Here is an 18,696-nt window from a genome sequence, read left to right as displayed (position 1 = left end):
CCAAGAACCTAGACTTTCCCAAGGTGTCAGAAGAGAATGGTATCATAGCTGTGCTCGGCTGCAGTAGTTGAAATGAAGATGTTTTTGAGAAGGTGGCATAGAAAGTCCTGTCAGTTTGCTAACAGATACGCAAGGTTTGCTTATTCATTTACATAAGGAGTTTAATTTTTTTTCATACAAGTGCTCATCCCTGCCTACCTTCCCCCTGATAAAACAATATTAAAAATGTTTCAGTTTTCAAACAGAGAAGACAGTCAGTTTTGGACCATAGATCTTGGCTCTTTTCATCCAGAACTGCTGGGTCCATCTGAATCCACCCGAACCAGTTATCTGCGTTCGCAGGAGGTGGACGGATTTTTAAGGGAGCAGCTACAAAGGAGCTCACGGTTTGAACATTGAATGGTTGAAGCCAGGACCCAGGATGTATTGGGCTATCAGTTTGCTATCTTTCTCTTAAATTTTCACAGAGGTTCTAGGTACAGTTATATTCCTGTCTGTCAAAGGCTCCTTCCGCATGAAAATAGGAGTGTAGCTGGTAGCCAGGCTGTGAGAACAAACATGGCAAATCTGTAGGATTCTTGGAGAAGCCAGAATATTTTTGCTGTAAGAAGTTAACCATCATTTAAGCCAAATGTATGCAGTGATTCAGACGAATCTGAACTGAACTGAATGCTCTTTCAGCACCCGCTGCCATGAATAAATCATCGATTTTATTGATCGGTGCATTTTCAGTGATAACTGAAAATGGTTTTTCATTATAAATACACAGATTGATCCAAATTATTAGTGATGGCTACTTCAGTCCTCCTCTCCTGACCAGAAGCAAGCACTCCTAGGACAGATATCCCACTTAGTGCTAACGAAGAATTTTCTCGACTGATCTGTCCAGTCGCAGGCTGCAAGGCACTTTCCTTCTCGCAGATCGAGGTGATACTGCTCCTGTCTTTTAGAAGTTTGTCCTTCTATGTACGAGTTATTAACTACGTCCAACAGTGGCTGTACTAGCTTAAATTTAGAGACTCTTTGGAAAAAAATCTGTAAATCTGTCACGATCAGGAACTTTTCCTAACTGAATTGTAATACTTTGGACAGTCTGTATCCTGTTAATTGGTCTAGTGAGAAAATTAAAACATCTGTTCTTCAATCCTTAATAAAAATAGAGTCAGCTAAGATTTTCTGCAATTATTGTGCTTGTGCAAATAATTTCATTAACAAAACTGTTTATTTGGAACCTTGTTTAGATCATGCATTTCAGAAAGAAACCTGTCTTTTATGTACAATTAATACTTTATTTTCTGTAGTACTTTTGTATGAAGAATATTTGATTACTATAACACGATCCAATTGGTACAGTAATCCAGAAAATACTATTTTAAAATATTTGACTCGAAAGTGAGGGATTAATCTGGGATTTGTTCTTTTACTGAAAATAAGCTTATCCATTTTCTCCTTTAATGATAATCTTGGAACAAGAACCTTGTGAAAACTTCACATGGGGCAAATGTTAGTTTAAAGGAGGCAAAATGATGGGCTTATAGTGAAAGCATCGGGCTAAGCACTGGAGTAGCCGGGCGTTGGTCCCAGTTCAGCAACGCGCTGAAGCACGTGGTCAGCGTGCTGATGTTCTCCCGTGGAGGGGGGTAACCTGCCAGACCCTGTCGGTCCTGGAGAAGCCGTTTCAATAGGCGGGTTTCGATTTTGTCTTCTTTAGAATTGTCGTAATACTTAATTACTTCCCAAAAGTGTGGTAGGACTTAACCTGTTGACAGCAAACACTTTTGGGTTGCAGTAAGTGGAGAAGCATAGAGGACTCGCGTTGCTGGATTCTTGCAATAAAAATGGAGCAGAACACGGGAGATCTGCCCAGGGATGCTGGATACCTGCATGCTGCAGGACATCGTCGGAGAGATCCGAGTCCTGTTCTCAGTCTGTTTTGTAATCTAGATTCCACACTTGTTATGTTACAGTCACCCATAAAAATAGCCAAGTGAAAAAGCGTAATCTTTCTTTGCTCTCATTCAGATAGTTTTGCTGTCTCAGGGGGCTCTTGGCTAGCAACCATGGGTCTCCAGCCTTGTTTACTTTAACTGCTAAGTCAGTGCCAGCATTTGGTTCTTGTCCAGTTGTTTAATCTTTGAAGCTTAAATAACTATTTGTGTTAAGTTGCTTGAGAAAGAAGGGCTTACTGGTGGCCGTAGCCTTGGACGGTACATCACTGCGGGCACGGACGGAACCATGGGAATTCCGTAGGGTGAGCCCGCTGAGCTTCTGCGCGGGGAGCAGTTGACCTGGTCTATGGGAAAATGCTGCTGCTTGGAAATGGATTCCATTGGGTTCGTTAACTTTAAGGCAATAGGGCTAGGCAATGTTATTCTTTTGTGAACTATTCATATTATTTAGAAGACCCTTTGCCGCAGTAAAATACAATGTTTTATAGCATTTTGAGGGCTTGATTTTTCAGCTACATATAGATGGGAGCATGAAATGTATAAAGCTTCAGAAGTAACGCTTACACAAATGAAAGCACTGGTATTTTACAAGAAGCTTATTTAAAATTTTTGTAAACCTACAGAATGATTCTCAGCTTTTAGGCTGAAGAAATCTAATTTTGCCATAAGACCGCGACAAGCTGCTGACTTAAGTGGAGTAAAATCTAATAACTCCAGCGCTGAATTTGGCCCTGGATCTGAAGAAGCCATCAGTGAGTGAGATTTTGAGGGGCTAAATCTGTGCCGCTGTTGGAGTAGATGAAGTCATTGGAAAATTCTGCCAAACTATTGATTGATTTTCTGCAGACATTATCATTTTGCTGCTGTTGTTTATATCTTGTTTTACCTTGTCCACTGCAATCAAAGCTGTGTGAAACGTGAAGTTTGCTTTCAAAAAGCCAGGGATTGCAGTGAAAGCTGGACACCCATCTCCTAAAATGAATAGGTTTTGCTTGTCAACGTGAGCAACTTGTCATTCATTTTGGATTAAATTTTTATTATATAGTCCTAACTTCATCAACTAATAATAGAATATTGGTGGAACCAGTGCTTAAATCAACAAGATCCCTTGACTTCCATTGCAAAATACATTATGCTTTGAATATTGAATATGCAAATACTCTACCTCCCACCCGAGCTATTTTCAAGACCTTAAAACTAGCGATAGAAGTGAAGAGAATAATAGTTTGCTTTTCATCCTGGGATAAACTGACAGAAAATCGTTCAGATTTGATACCTGTATGTGGTCACATATTAAGTAAATTTAATCCTTTACATAGTTCTTTACTGTATTCCATTGGTCAGATGAAATGTCTCTGGAGCTACTCGACCAAGACAGATGACTGTGCTTCCCTTAAATTCTCCTCAGTTAGTTGGAGAGATTGTATTTATACTTTTATAATGTCTTGAAAATCATAGAAAACTTGGTATTGTCTAAGCAATTTAAAAATAAACTCTTTTGTATTAACTAAGAGGATAGACTTTAATTTGCTGTGGAAAATAATTCATTCTGGTAGCACTGTATGAAGTGTGGCAGTAACGTAACCAAGACAGTGCGGCTGTAACAGAACTGCCTCGGCGGTGCAGTGCCGGGCTCGGGTGACCTTGGCTATCCTTGTCCTAGGGAGTACACGCGACGTACAATGGTCAACCAAAGCCCCACAGAGTCCAATCTGCATAGAGCACATTGAGTAATTTGCGGGTTTGTTCTTTCACCAAAAACGTTTATAGCTTTTGGCTTTAAAAATAGTTCTGGAGCATAGCAAGAGAGAAGCAGCTTTGGCCTAGATATTGCACAGGATGGCAGATGAGCAGGGTTGATTTCATTTTGGGCATTTTGCCCAGGACACTTTTTATAGAACATACAGTTACGCTGGGGGTTCTGAGGCTGTGGTCACACTGGGGGTTTGGATTTATTTGTTAGAAGGGAGAGGCATAATTTTGCAAAAAGAGAAATTAATGTAAAATTCAAAAACGAAGTTCTTTTCTGTTTGAGTTTTAAACTTGTGTCAGTGGTAGTGGGACTCCTGTTTTCGCCTTGGGGCTGTCTGTTTTATGCTCATTCTGCGCACACTGACCCCCTCCTCATCGAGGAATATCCTGAAGCCTACTCTTACGTCATTTCATTTGCTCTAATAAATTTTATTTGCTTTCCATCTCTGGATCTGAATGCATTTTTGAGCTGTGACTGGCATTTGCCTCAGAGCTCTCACATAAAATAGAAGAAGAGCTAAGCCTGTTTGACAGGTGGAAAACAATAAGGCAAAGAAAAAAATTACATGTTTGTTTCAACACCTGGTAATTTCATATGTGTTACAATGTGAGCACACACGGATTCAGATGTAAATCAGCTAAGGCTGGTGATCGGTAAGGATATGTATTATTTTACTTAAGTCTTTAATAAAAATAGAAATTCTCCCTTGCTTTATATTTTGAGTGAGACATATATTGCATTTCTCTGCTTCTGTGCAAGGACTCTGCTTTTACTTTGCTATTTTAAAACCGTAGCCAGTGATATCATTTAGGTCTGCAAGAGTCAAGGAAAGAGAATGACAAATCTTAACTATTGAGAACTAGCATTGAAAAAATATAGTCTTTTCCCATGCCCTCTTCTCTTCCAGTTTTTCTGCACTTCCTTATCATGTTTCTTGGTCTGCAGAGCTCTTTGGGGCTACACACTGCTGATCTGGTGCTCTGTTACAAATGCAAATTGCTGTTACATTAGCTTTTTTATTATCCACGATTCTCACAATGTTTTGCAGAGAGTAATTACTTTTCCAGCTCTCAAATGGCGGTGAGCAGAACCAAATGATCTCACTGTTACAAATGAGCGAGCTGGGACAGAAAGCAATAGAGTTGGTTTTCTTGATCTCACTCGGTGAACAAATGCAGAGCTGTAAATAAATAGACCCTGGGAATCCTGAATTCCAGTTCTCTGTTCTAAAAACTTCATCTTCGATATGCAGTCCAAATAGGATAATTACATTTTATATAGCAACAGTCTGTGATAAGGCCCTTTTTCGCTTGGAGTTAAATGATATTTCTGTTCTCCCTCGTTCCAGTTTAAACACTATGTTAATAAGCTCCGGAGCAAGAACACATTTTATAAAAAGAAGCGACTGGAAATAGCAGAAATTACAGTGGAGTTTGGTATCCTCCAGAGGACAGAAGAACTTCTCAAACAGCGCCACGAGGCTATTCAGCAGCAGTTGGTAATGGAAGCGTTTACTGCTCCCACCGTCCACCACCCTCCCTTCCCTGATAAGAGCTGTACAGTAAGAGGGATGCTGGTTTGTAAGTTTATAATGTGTATCATCCTCAGCGCTCCTGCTGTTGTTAGTAAAAGAGTCATTAGGGTCTAAAATTTATTTTTGTCTGTGACTATGCTAAGCTGCTGTACTTTATGTTCAGCAACTGTTGCTTGCAGGCAGGCAGGACTGTTCTGCCGTTTCTTTTTAGATGGAGTGGCTTGACCCTGCTTTTTGAAGCCAATGGTAAATCTTCACGAACTCCGGTCAGAGCAAGGCTGGATTCTTAAATTAGTTTTTGGTATCCACATACATAGTAAGGGCTTTGAAAATTATCAACAGCAAGTACGCTTCAAGTTACTGATGCAAAATATATCTGAACAGTATTTAAAAAAAGAGCAGGCAGGAAGGAAACATTCTAACCCCAGAATATTTAGAAGAAAATGTCCGTCAAATGTTCGCAGTCTGTCAAAAATTTAAAACTGGATGAATGCTTTTTCTAAGCTGGAACAACAGGAGAAGGAATTCTGCTATGCATAACTGTAAGCGTTCAGGGAATATGCACGCATCCCAAACGCAAAGAGATTCCCTTTTCTGTTCACAGATATCTACTGCTGTAGTATTTTCTTCTACTACCACTATTCTTGTTATCTAAATATTTTGTTGATATTTATCTTGTATCTGTTTTGTTATATATACATATTTTGCATTTTTAAACATAAACATATTTGACTTATTAGAAGAAAACTGAAAGCGTGAAAATACATGGGATAGACTTCGGAAAGATAATCACACAGGTGCAGCGGACGATGTCGTGCTATTTCAATGGGCATTCATTGTTTAATGAGAAATAAGCCCCAAACTACTACCTGGGTAGGCAGAAGCACCTAGGCAGCAGGATCAGAGCTTTTCCTCGTGGCTGCTGCTCAGCAGGAGGAAGGTGTGTGGCTGTGTCTTTTCGCTTACAAAGTGTTTGTTTACAGCAGGATAGCTAACGCACGCTAGCCATCGCACGGGAAAATCACAGCAGGGACGAAGCACGTGATCGACAGTCTGTTCTCATTCGGATCTGACCTTTTCTAAACTACCTTGTAGTAAAACTACAGAGCTTTGAGTTCGGGAAGTTCTCGCCACCAGCTGACTAGTGCACACTTTTTCCCCACAGAATCATGCCCTGCCAGACCACCCCCTGCTATTACAGGCTACAGAATGCTCCCGTGGTGGTAGCAGGTGCTATTAGTAGAGACAAATCTTTTCTTACATGTATGGTTGTAAAAGGTTTTTGAAGATAACAGACTTGGAGTTCATAGATGTATAGCAGTTTTAAAAATGAATGTTTTGCTTTTTAACAAATTGTGGATGCATTAATCAACACTTCGCTTTCAAATTATGAAAAATATCCTCCTGACGTGGTTAATGAGCAAGCATTGCTAAAGACCATTACATCAACCTATAATTAGATGTAAAGTTTATGTAATGTAATGCTAGAATTTGCTAGGATGGTATTAGTATTACTATAGTGAATACAATACTTACTTAGTTTTGCTTGACAGTTGTTTAAAAATAATTAGCTTCATCTTCAGATTAAGCATCTGGATTTTACATATTGAACTTCTTCGGAGCCTGACTTCAGCCCGCTTTACTTTGTGGAAACTTTCTGTTAATGTCATTGGGCACTGGATGACCAAGCAGTGCATTTACAGAAAGTTGTTGGTATCCTACAATACAGGCACTAGACAAAAAGTTAGTTGTTGTGGCAGCTAGATTATTAATCACTTTTAAAACAAATTGATTCTAGGACTTACCTTTTCCACTTTCTTACAGTATTTTGGCTCTGTGAAGGAATTTGCTGTGTTACTTGATTAGTTGACTGAGATTCAGCATTTATTTTTTGTGTCTACAGCAAGCTATTGAAGACAAGAAAGGTATTTCTGGATACAGTTGCACCCAGGAGGAGCTGGAAAGAGTATCTGCAGTGAAGAGTGAAATGGATGAAATGAAAGGCCGGACGCTAGATAACATGTCTGAAATGGTGATTTTTGTATTTCCTCAATTTGAATGTCTGGTTCCTCAGCATATAAACTCAAGTTTAATATTTTTGTTTGGGTTTTTAATTTTCTTTTAATCTATGTTTATATATATAAAAACATTTTTTCAAACAGTATACAGCTACAAAGGTAATCTTGAAAATGTTTACTAAGATCTGCATTCCTTTTAATGTATGAAGAAGAAATTTAGGATTATAAGAAAAAAATAATCCTACTTTCCTCCCCCTCAGAAACATTAGGGACAAGTTTGTTGTCATCTGTGGTTTTTGACTTCTTTGTGATTTCAGAAGTAGTTTCATATTTGCACATTATTTGAAAGAGGTGAATGGTTTGAATCTTTAACAGAATATTTTTCTAAAATGTTTGTAGATCACTGGAGTTAAGCATTTGTTAAAAAAATAGTTAATGTGCCTAAAGAGCTAAACATCTTTCTTCTTCTCTATAGCCTAATTTTCAATTGCCCTTAGATCTGCCGTGTTTGAATTTAACTTCACACATAGCCATAGAAGCAAGACAAACTCGAATTTCTAATTTGAAAATATTATAAAAGAGCAAAAAGCAAAATAGAATTCTTTGAAATCACAAGGGCATTTTAAAAATAAAGTGATATAATTAAAACAGAATGACTCTCAAAGTAAAAGCTGGATCGAATTTGAATTTTCAGTATAAATATTTTAAAGTGACACTGGTTTAGCATTTTCAAACTTTATTTAACCTACGCAGGCAGGTTGGTTGGTTTGTTTTCATAAGGAATTTCTCCTTTCTCTCAGTCCACCTCTGTGCAACTCCTTCGTCTCCCCTGCTCCTGCTCTCCGGGTGTCTGGCACATAGGCTGTCTTCCGGCCCCCTCTGTGACGTTCTCACTTCAAACAACGGCAGCAGAATTTGTCTCGTCTGTGGTAGTGACCCCACTGCAAGATGGGCGCTTTCCCTTTGTTAATTAGGCCCAAATTTAGTCTACATTATATACAGTTCGGGCTCCATCACACATTTTTTCTCTCCATGTTTTGGTTCACTTCCCTTTCTTTACACAGTCCTAATTATATAAATGTACTATTAGTGTCATAGTGTGAATGTCTGTTATTCTGTCCCTCTATCAGGTAAAAAAACTGAATGCTATGGTGGCAGAGAAGAAGGCGTGCCTAGCTCCTGTTATCAAAGAACTCAGACAGTTGCGTCAGAAGTGCCAGGTTAGTAGAAACTCTTCTCTGGTAAATAAAGTCAGAATCACAAATAAATGTAATTTACAGATCTCTGTGGTGCTGTACAAGGACATGATCAACTCTTAAGGAAAGCTGGAAACAGCAGAGTGGGTCAGCAGTGCTTTGCAATAGGCAACATGTAAAAGACTGGAATTCGTAAAAGCTGACAGCGCAGGCACAAAATCAGCCTGAAAATTTTGTCACAGAATCACAGAATGGCAGGGGTTGGCAGGGACCTCTGTGGGTCACCCAGCCCAACCCCCTGCCGAAGCAGGGTCACCCAGAGCAGGCTGCACAGCACCATGTCCAGGCGGGTCTGGAATATCTCCAGAGAAGGAGACTCCACAGCCTCCCTGGGCAATTGTCCTTTACAGCAATTGAAAAAAAGTACTACACCGGGGGAAACTTTTAAAAAATCCTAGTTCAAAACTATAGCAAAGTTAGGTTTGAGACTGGTTTCAAAGCTCTTTCTGTGTCTCAGCACTAATGATCTCAACTAACGCTCTCCTTTTTAAATGGATTGCAAATAATGTCTCATCCCGATAGCTGAGTACATTGATCTGAGTCCTGTGAGAGTCTGTACGAATGACAGATTTATCCATTTGTTTTCAAAAAGGAAAAAAAGTCATTCAGGCCCATAGCTGCTGTAAGTTGGTTCATGGCCATGGAAGTAAACAGAGCTGTCCTTTTATCCATCAACCAAATTTCCAGAAAACCTACTTTTGACAGTTCTATTAAAAGTGTCGGCAAATGAAACGCAGCTATGGTGTTTGTTGTGTACAGCTAGAAAGCTGGCTTTTCACAGGTAGCAAGCGTATGAATCCTTTCTTAATCTCTGGTTTTATAATTATTTTTCCTCTCTTCTTGCAAACGCTGCTCTGTTAACCTACCGCCTTAAAGCTATGGAGGTGGCTGTAGAGGGGAAATTTGCAGGCTGTGTTGTGGTGTGTGCAGCTGATCCGCCAGTATGCACGCGGAGGCTGGCGGCTTCCCCGTGTGTAATAATACCCCGTGTGCCCGCTGGGTTTATGTAAGTGCCTGTGAGTGTGCCAGTAGCTGAGGCTGATGTATGAGACCGACCAGAGCACGGTGTGCCTGAATGTCACGTGTCAGTCAACTGAAGATTTCATTTATGTACCCTTCTGCCCTTTTCACATAAGGAATTAACTCAAGAATGCGATGAAAAAAAAATCCAATATGACAGTTGTGCAGCGGGGTTAGAGAGCAATCGCTCTACGCTGGAACAGGTAAGATGGGGGCTTGTTCAGGAGTATTAACAAATGCTGTGCACCATGTTATTCGCTGTGGTACAATATTTTCCCTGACTTCCCTCTGGATATGGAAAGCACAAATCCACTTCAGGTGGAAGTGAGTCAGTGGTGATCCCCAGCTATGCAAATCACGCCTGAAGCTGCTGTGGAGCAGCTACAGTCACACACATCTCCTGTTCTGAATAGCAACAAGTGAACTCGTGGTACGTCCGTCCACCCACCGACATCCAGCCTTGATTAGCAAGAATACTGCGACAGAAGGTGCACCTGCCAGAAGTCCTGCTGACCTAGACAGTATCTGTTAGGAAAGAATTTGACCATAAAATAAGGCTTAATTTAGCAAAACAAATCTTTATATGTATTTAGCAGATTCATTAAATTAGCAACCAATCCAATGGATAATTAATGCACTGAAATTGATGGCAAGGATACTTCATTAAATGCAACTGTCTTGTATTCTTGCATATGACACTTTTTAAAAAATACAACCAAATCGGTGTATCTAAGAGCTTGCGCATATGTAGTTTATGCGTTGCTTGAGCTATAGCACTGTTAGGAAGGGAGGTACCTAAACCACTGCAATCCTTTAAGGTGGGGACAGACACACCGATATTAATATTTATATCAATCTGCTTTATCTCACTAGATCACCTTCTGTGAATTTTGTCTTGACTCGATTTTTCAAGGGCTTGCCCGCATAAAGGGATATATTTCAAAATGAGAAAGGCGTACTTGTAAAGTGGGGGTAGATATATAGATAATTCTTTCCCTGCACTAAAAGTACCTTTGTATCGCTTAATCCAAGCAAAATAAAAGAATCCGCAGATGAACCTACTATGAAGTAGACCTTGCATAAGAACTATTTTACAATAGCAATCCAGGCTTTTTTTCTTGACAGACCAGTCTTAGTGATTTTCTAACACACGATGACAATCCCATCCCCTGGTGAAGCTGGACATGGCTGTCGGCAAACTCTTGCAGCTGAACTGTAGAATTCGGTTTTCCAGCTGATGGTCTGGAAATCACATGGTGACAGAGCTCTGGAGTTCACAACTGCTGTGCGACCCAGAGTACACAAATTCCATTTGGATTGTTGGGTTTTTTGGTATGGACCATTTAGAGATGGGACTAACCCACTAGATCTATACTCCTCAACATAATTCTTGATTGCTAATTAACGTATCTGTAGCTTCTAACATACATTTCGCAGATGTGTTCCAGAAATGTTTATTCACAACTGCATTTAGCGCTTAAGATGTGCTTAGGAACCAGAGTCTCGGTAGCACTTGTGAAGTATGTGCTAGCAGTCAGTCATGTCAATAAACACCTATTAACAATCATGTAGCATCTCCAACTGTGACTGAAACTGCACATCTAACAAAATCAATTGTCTTTCACTTTAAAAGAGACTTCTGTAAAGCCCAAATTATAGAAACATTTAAGAAATCATCAATTCAGTATTCTGTCTGTTTCTATTACTGGCTCTCATGGTTTATATTGCAACTGAAATTGGACTTTCAGTTACGATGTCCTTTGAAATCTTATTTTTGTACTGCAGGAAGTGAAAGGACTTCTTGAGGAGTGTGTTCAGGAAGAAGGCAACTACCGTTACATTAACTGCATGAAAAGGGTAAGATCACAAGCGGGACCTAATTGTTCATTGTGAAATGAAATAGCAAATATAATGTATATATTTTTTAAAATTATATATTTCTTTATAGAATCTAGAAATACAGTTGCAGCGTGCTAAAGAAGAAATGAAGGCATACGTCTCCCCAGACCCACAGGAGAGACGAAAGGCAATTCGGCAAGTATATTAATGTGTTTCCTTTGTGTTAACTGGAGGATATTCATAAACTGATGCTGAAGTTAGGAATTTTCTCACTGGCATTTGAACTGGAGGAGTTCACCTGATAAATTTAGAAACACTATAATAATCTAAAAATAAGTATCTTGAATTCCAGTATATACTGCTGTAAACCTACGAGTTCTCTCAGACATACCAAAAGATTTTCCCTTCCTGCTGGAGATTATAGGCCCCAGATAGCGATTTTAGCTCGCAGCCCCTGTTGGCAGAAGCTCAGAGAAGCTGTGCTTCAGCTCGGTCCTGCAGGAAGCGTGGCTTTCCCAGACACAAGGCCTCTGCCAAATTTCCCCCAGAGACTCCCGTGTGCAGAAGTAGAGGGTCTGCCACCTCTCAGAGAGCAGCCCCGCACTGCCCTCGGATTCTGGCCATTTCTTGCAAGTCTTCTGCTGTTTTTCCAGGTAGAATAGCTATCCTCGTCATTGGTGTTGGAATGGAGGAGTGCATACGCTCATCCTAAATGGATTTATTTTTTTGCCCCTATTTGTAATTCTTACTGGAGGCAGAATGAATACTGTTCGCCACCATCACACTAACATTCATCTTCACATTCAGTTTAATTTGCTCCCATATAAAGACAGTTGCTTCATCCTGTGAGTTTTTTCGCCTTGCCTTTGCCTGGTAGGGGGAGAAGCAGAGCAGGTTGAATTGAGCTGGTGATTTTTTTAATGTAGTTTTCCATTTTAAATGATGCAGTCCTGCCAAAGGTTGAAATGTTTTCTGAGAATGAGATATTGTGGATTCATTATCTGTGCTAAGAAGTCTAAATGTTACCATGTTGTACAGATTTTTTCCCACTTTACCGCATACTAAATATTTTTGTAAAAGTATCCTGTTAAAATTTTGTATATGTTAATCTTTTAATGCGATATAAAAGTTGAAACAAAATTCAGGCAAATAAGTCAAACAAGCTGGTTCAGCCCCATCAAAATTAAACATCAGGAAAATCCAAACAAAAACATTTCTAACTCTCAGTTGGTAAAAGTGTCAAAATATCTGTTCTTTATTCTTCATAATTACCTTTTCAAAATTTCAGAATTTTGCATGAAATAGAAATTCTGTTTTCCAGCTAGTTTTATCTTTGACAACAACAACAAAATTTCTTAGATCCTAGCTGTCAACAAAATAAACAAGCTTGAATTGCTGTCACTAGTTTTACAAAGTGGTCTTTGGCTTTCACACGATAATATTTCTTGGTCATTAAAATATTTATCAAAACAGTAGTTTTAAAACTCATGTTTGCTGGGTTTGATCAAGGGTCTTTTTGTTTAATTTCTTAATGAATGGAAGGAGTAAAAAATACTCTGGTGTTCTGAGAGTAGGATGGGGTCTCCCTGAAGGTGTAGTCATTCCTGTACCAAGGACTCTCCATCATTTTTAGTTCAGAGCAGAGGGGGCATCAGCTCTGCGCTGTACCTCCCCATCTCACAGTCAGCAGTCCTGCAGCTGGCTTTACTGGTTAGGCTTTAAAAAGCCACAGCAATATAGTTCCTTCATGTGAGGCCTTTTCTTAGATTTCTGCATTTGTATTTCAGAGACAGGCCAGATTGTTGCTCGAGATCTGTGTAATCTGTCATGTCAGAGCTGTGGTTCCTGTACAGTCTTCTGTACAACGTGCCAAAATGCTTCACAAAATTGTCCCAGTCGCAAAGCAGTTTAAAAACATGACTGACTGGCAAAGCAAAGACAGAACTGCTTAATTAGATAATTAATAATCATTCTGGATTCCATTTGAAAGCTTCAGACCATCCAACATGCTGACATCAGAACGGGAAAAGAGAAGCAGTAGCTGTCTGTCACTTCTCACAGGAGATGGAGGAATAAATTAATTTCCCAAGATACCTGTCCTCTTAGGACTTTTTACCTTGCAGAATAATTCCTGGACCTTTCTGTTGCAGCGTTGGCAATGAGGGCAGCGCCGTTAGTTGGTAGTATTCGTCATCACATGTCCTTCAGTACCACCAAAGGCAATTCCTTCACTCATTGTGGAGTGCAAGAAGGCAGTAACTGAGCACTAAGATTCGGTGGGCTCTGGAATGGGGCCACTGACCGGGATAGCGACGTGTCAGACTGTTTCCTGATTCCCTCAGGAGACACTGAGAAATGAGGTCTGCTTCCTCCACCAGATCCCTCATGACACAGAGGTTGTCCTGATGCACCTTGCACCGGTACCAGTGGAGCTGCATCTCCTGCGGCTCTGGAACATGAAGCAGAGGTCACTAGGAAATGAAGGGCTAGGTTAATATCCGTTACAGAGGCTTCTGCAAGGACCTGGGGCATGAAAATGTTTAAACACCAGGTAGGAAACAATGTTAGGAAAAATAAGAGTAGGAAAAGAATTAAAGCTACCAATGTTAGGGTAGGAGAAGCAAAGGATGAGGAGGCAGAATGTGAGTGGAGGTTAAGAAGCTTCTTCTTCCATCTCGAAATAGTGGAATGCTGTAGGAAATAAGAGTTGTCTAATGAGAGACGATGAAACAGCAAAATGAAAAAGAAGGCTGAAAAGAGAAGTGACTGTGGGAAAAATCGTGGTGATGATGTGAATATTCATTAATGTGAAAGGCAGGGCAGCTCAGCCGAGCAGCTGAGAGGAAATGCGGGTCAAGCAGCAGGCACTGTCCTTTTATGGCCTCGCGGGGAAGGGGAGGGTCTGAGTTTATTCGCGGATGCTAAGCAAAAAACGCACCGACTCCACGACCTGTGAAGTGAGCATCCACAATGGGAGCATTCACACAGCCAAGCCATCAAAGCCAAACGCTGGCATTAAGCGTGAGTCCAGCTGTGTAATTCCAGGTATGGCGAGGAGAATGTGAAGGGAGCATTACCACTCTCTCTGCCGTCCCTGTTTCCCCAGCTAACCGTGGGCACAGAAGCTCGGGAAATTATCCCTCTCGCATTTTTGACCTTCTGTATGATGTCGCAGACCCATCACATTTAAATGAATTACAACAAAGTACAATATAGAGATCGTTGCAAAATATAAAATGAGATGATAAAATTTTTCTCTTTTGGAATGTGAATGTATTTTTCAGTAGGCACTGGAATGTAAACAGAGTAAAAAAGAACCATAAATAGAATAGCACTTTCCTGACAACGTATTGAACAAAAAATGTCTTAATTCCTCCCCCCCCTTTATTGAATATAAACTCTGTTCTGTGGAGTCACTTCTTTGGAACGTGAAAAGTTAATTTTCTTCTCTAAAAATAGAAAGTTGTGGGTTTTTAATGAAGTTATTAAGTTGCATTCTTTCCAGTCATCATTATAAATAGTAAGGAAGAACTTACTAGGAAAGACATCTAATCTGCTGCTGATGACTTTGAAAACTCTACTTCAAAAAAAACCAAAAAGAAGTATGTTTCTTGAGGCCAAATGCATGTGAACATGTGCTGTGTGCCAGTGGAAAGCAGAAGATTCAGCGCGGCTTTCCACCTCTGTGATCTGGTGAGGATCGCTAGGGATCAGCTGTGCAGCACCGCGCTTGGAGCCGCCTCAGGACAGTTCTGATTTGTTCTGGCTAGAATTGCCCAAGAGCGAGCGATCATGGAATGATCCAGGCTCATTCCTTGCACGTCCGTCCCGCAGGGAGTGTGGCAGGCAGGACCAGGTGGCCGGGGCCCAAGCGCTCCAGTCGAAAGCCCGGCGTACTTAGTAGAAATGGAAGGTATATAAGAAACGCGGTGTGTCGGTTCTCCATGGCTGCTCACCACGCTCCAGCAAACCTTCACACTCTGGTATCACGAGGGCTGATACTTCTTTCTGGAAATTAGGATTTCTCTGTGCAAAGGTCTTCTACCCTGAGCAATTTGGAAAGCTCTTTAGATGTGCCGAGATGTTTTGTATTCTGCTAGCAAACTCTCAACCTCTAAGTGTACTCGTTACATATGAAATGTAATAATTGATTTTTTTCCAGTTGAGTCACTGAGGAGGTTTTTTTATTGTCACATTTCAAAAAATTTTAAAATAAGTGCATAGTAATGTATCTGAATCCTGCTGTCATGCAGATTATATTGTGCATGCACATTATATTGTCAGGTTTCGCGTATCAAGTTTGCGTATGTCAGAAAGTGATCCAGCCATTTGTTACAGACAAAGGTGTACAGCCAAGACTTTTAATAATGAATGTCAACAGTTATGCTTCTAAGCCTATATTTAGGCACCTAAATGTGACGGCTGTTTTCTGAAAGTGAGGAACGCACGGCGGTTCCATTGCAGTCGTTGGATTTGTCAGACCTGGGGTGAAATGCCAGTCCCCTTCATTCCTGTATTTTCCCACTCATTCTAACGCTACGTTCGCAGCAATTAAGGGCTGTGGATTTGTGAACTCTGCCACTCGCGCAACTGAGGCCACTGTGGCTAACCTCAGACCATCACCAGGATAAATGCATGATTAAAAAGGGATCAGTTCTAACTTATCAAAATGATCTTGCTGTTGTATTCAAGCTGGAAGGAGCAGTAATCATGCCTGCCTCAAAAATGTGAGAGATCTTATCCAATACCACTTCTCCCAACTGCACAGCTGAGAGAATCAGAGATCTGATCCTCGATGTCAAGGGATAAGTTGTCCAATGCCTAAAAGGTTTCTTCATGCTTCCTCTTCTATCTTGTTTATGAACCTCCCAATACTTCCACGATTTTCCATGCTTGCATCATTATTCTGTCCTATTACATAGAACCAAGTAAAATCATAATGAAATTATTTTGTATTTCCTTTAGAGAACAGTATACACGAACGATCCTTGAACAAGAAAACCTTGGAAAGGTAAGAATGAGGTTTTTACCTTGTAAAAGTGTTGTACAGTTCCTATTTTCGTGGGGCTTATTACCAAAGGCTGCGGTCAGTCTTTTATAAAAAGCATATTGCAGCCTACAAAGAAAATTCCATTACTGCTGGCATTGGTAACTAATACCCTGAAAAGAGATCACGCTCGCTCTGCAGGGCTTGATTTCCTGCAGGGCATAGTATGAGCCGCTTGTAAAAGATAGTCAAACAGCTTAATGTGACAGCACATTCCCTGAAAACCATTTGGATAAGAAACTGAAACACGGGCGTAACAAACTGTGCCAGCTCAAATTTTCTGTTGTATATAAAGCAACCTGTTGAAGACAATAAATTCTGCGCCTGTCAGCCTTATCACTGTTATTAAAGGCCAGGGGATCATCAGCGCAGCAGTGTTAAACAAAAGCAGTTGTCCGGTTTTAATCTTGCACGAAGCTCAGATCCGCAAGGACGAGGTTAGGCTTACCAACTCACACTAAACGTCTTTCTTTTATTAGTTCCCTGTTCATGAGTGAGTCTGTGAGCGATTTCTGCAGGTTTGGGCTGCACTGTTAATAATCAGTAGCGGGTTTGATTGTAAAACACTAATTTCATGTTTGTAATATCACGGAATCCATTGCAGCTTGCAATTTGATACTGTGAGAGCTCTGTGTGGAAATTGACTCAGAATTCTAACAGAACTTCTCAAACAGATAAGACTGAAATCATTGTCAGTCTGTAAAAGACCTAAGTCCCAGGTGTTAATGCATTTAGCACTTGCAAGGAGTGTTATCAACTTGAACAAAATCATATTTCAGTAGCATATAAAAATCTTCCGTCATCCCAAGCTGCCTATGTAAGCAATGTTTGTGGCCTAGAACTGTTCCAGAAATCGAATATTTTTGTATTTTTAACAGAAATTACGAGAGAAGCAGAAAGTTGTACGGGAAAGTCACGGGCCGAATATGAAGCAAATGAAAATGTGGCAGGATTTTGAGCAGTTGATGGAATGTAAGAGAGAATGTTTCCTGAAGCAACAAAATCAAACAGCCATTGGTCAGGTCATTCAGGAAGGAGGTAAAGACAGGCTTGTGCTATGAATTCTTCCTCCTCGATACCGACACAAAGTAGGAAGGCGGGGCGTTGGCTTCCTAAAGGTAACCTCACACTAAATACTGTTGCTTTCATCATTTCTACATAAATTCGTTGGACACTATTTGGTTTTGGTGGATAGACAAAGAGAGCAACAAACCACTCGAGGAAGCTTTTCCTCCACTGTTTAAGCAACAACATAACGTGCTTGGGAAGATCTGGTATGAGAGCTGCACTAGGGTGAACCTCATCGTAAATCTTGGTTTTATGAGGCTGGGAATGGCATGCATCTGCAGAGAGATCAAAGGAAAAGAAATCCTTCTCCAGGGTCACAGAAAACTTACGTAATTGCTCTGCTCCTTGTTTTGTATCACTAAGGTGACATTTTTGCAAGGCCTGGGACTTGATCTGGTATAATTGTGGCCCTCCTGGCTTGGCCCTCTCCTCCCCTATTGTCTTTATTCATCTGCTGTGACTGGCAAGAATGGAGCCATTTCGCTCTGAGCTGCGCAGACCTTGCCTGCACGCTCCTGGTCGTCCTTTCCTTGCACGGTTGAATTAAACTGATTGTGCTTCCAGGCGACAGTTCGTTGCTACAGCGTCAGGAGTAGGCTCTGAGAATAATTACCTGCATTCTGAGCTTTTTCCATTAGCTTTTGTTGTTGTTTCTGACAAGTGCGTTTTTCTTGCACGTGTACTTTCTATTTTTTTGAGTTGCCCAAGTGAAAGTGTGAATGGTGGCCGACTGAAGGCTTTCTTCGCTGAGGACATTTTGTGCTGTTTCGCCTGCGGCGCGGTTCCAAAGCGATTGCATCACCCGAAGCGGGTGGTCCCGGGGATGCAGGGCCGTGGATGGGTGTAAATACGGCACAGCAGCTCTTGCACACATTAGGGTGTGCAAAACAGGCAGGTAGGTGAGGCTGCCTTGCGCTCTGGCTTTGGCCTGTGAGCTACGGGCAACTGTCGCTGCCCTTGAAATTGCATCCAGAGAGACCCACAGCTGGGCCCAGGTGAGAGGAACAGAGGTGAGGACTGAAACTGTCCCTCATGCTTCATCGTTTCGGATGAGCACCCCTTAGCCACAACCCGAGATCAGAAGCAGAGGGAGAAGTCTGCAGGACTATAACTCTTGCTGGTCTTCTTCAGTCTCTTGGCTCATTGAATTTCTAGATAGGTTTGGGGTATTTTTTTTAGTTTTTCCTGCCTAAAGTAGAATGTCTTTTCAGG

At 40.8% G+C, this 18,696-nt stretch overlaps 1 protein-coding gene across 4 annotated transcripts in view; it reads left to right on the top strand.

Moving 5' to 3' along the window:
• Positions 1-17,477, top strand: part of IFT81 (intraflagellar transport 81) — a 41,885-nt gene extending 24,408 nt beyond the window's left edge. For 2 of the 4 annotated variants that reach the window (XM_075434386.1, XM_009945496.2), the window contains 8 exons: positions 5,051-5,200; positions 7,140-7,268; positions 8,385-8,474; positions 9,647-9,733; positions 11,316-11,387; positions 11,479-11,564; positions 16,335-16,380; positions 17,295-17,477. In XM_075434386.1, coding sequence (XP_075290501.1) covers positions 5,051-5,200; positions 7,140-7,268; positions 8,385-8,474; positions 9,647-9,733; positions 11,316-11,387; positions 11,479-11,564; positions 16,335-16,380; positions 17,295-17,477 — 843 coding nt within the window. Of the gene's footprint in view, positions 1-5,050; positions 5,201-7,139; positions 7,269-8,384; positions 8,475-9,646; positions 9,734-11,315; positions 11,388-11,478; positions 11,569-12,026; positions 12,236-16,334; positions 16,381-17,294 lie in introns of those variants that run through there. The other 2 variants (XM_075434387.1, XM_075434388.1) reach the window with 2 other exon arrangements.
• The last annotated feature ends 1,219 nt before the right edge of the window (positions 17,478-18,696 follow it).

This window comes from Opisthocomus hoazin, chromosome 13, assembly GCF_030867145.1.
Source record: "Opisthocomus hoazin isolate bOpiHoa1 chromosome 13, bOpiHoa1.hap1, whole genome shotgun sequence".
NCBI classification, from domain to species: Eukaryota; Metazoa; Chordata; class Aves; order Opisthocomiformes; family Opisthocomidae; genus Opisthocomus; species Opisthocomus hoazin.
Note: the sequence above shows the minus strand (reverse complement) of the source record. Positions and strands in the feature narration are given on the sequence as shown.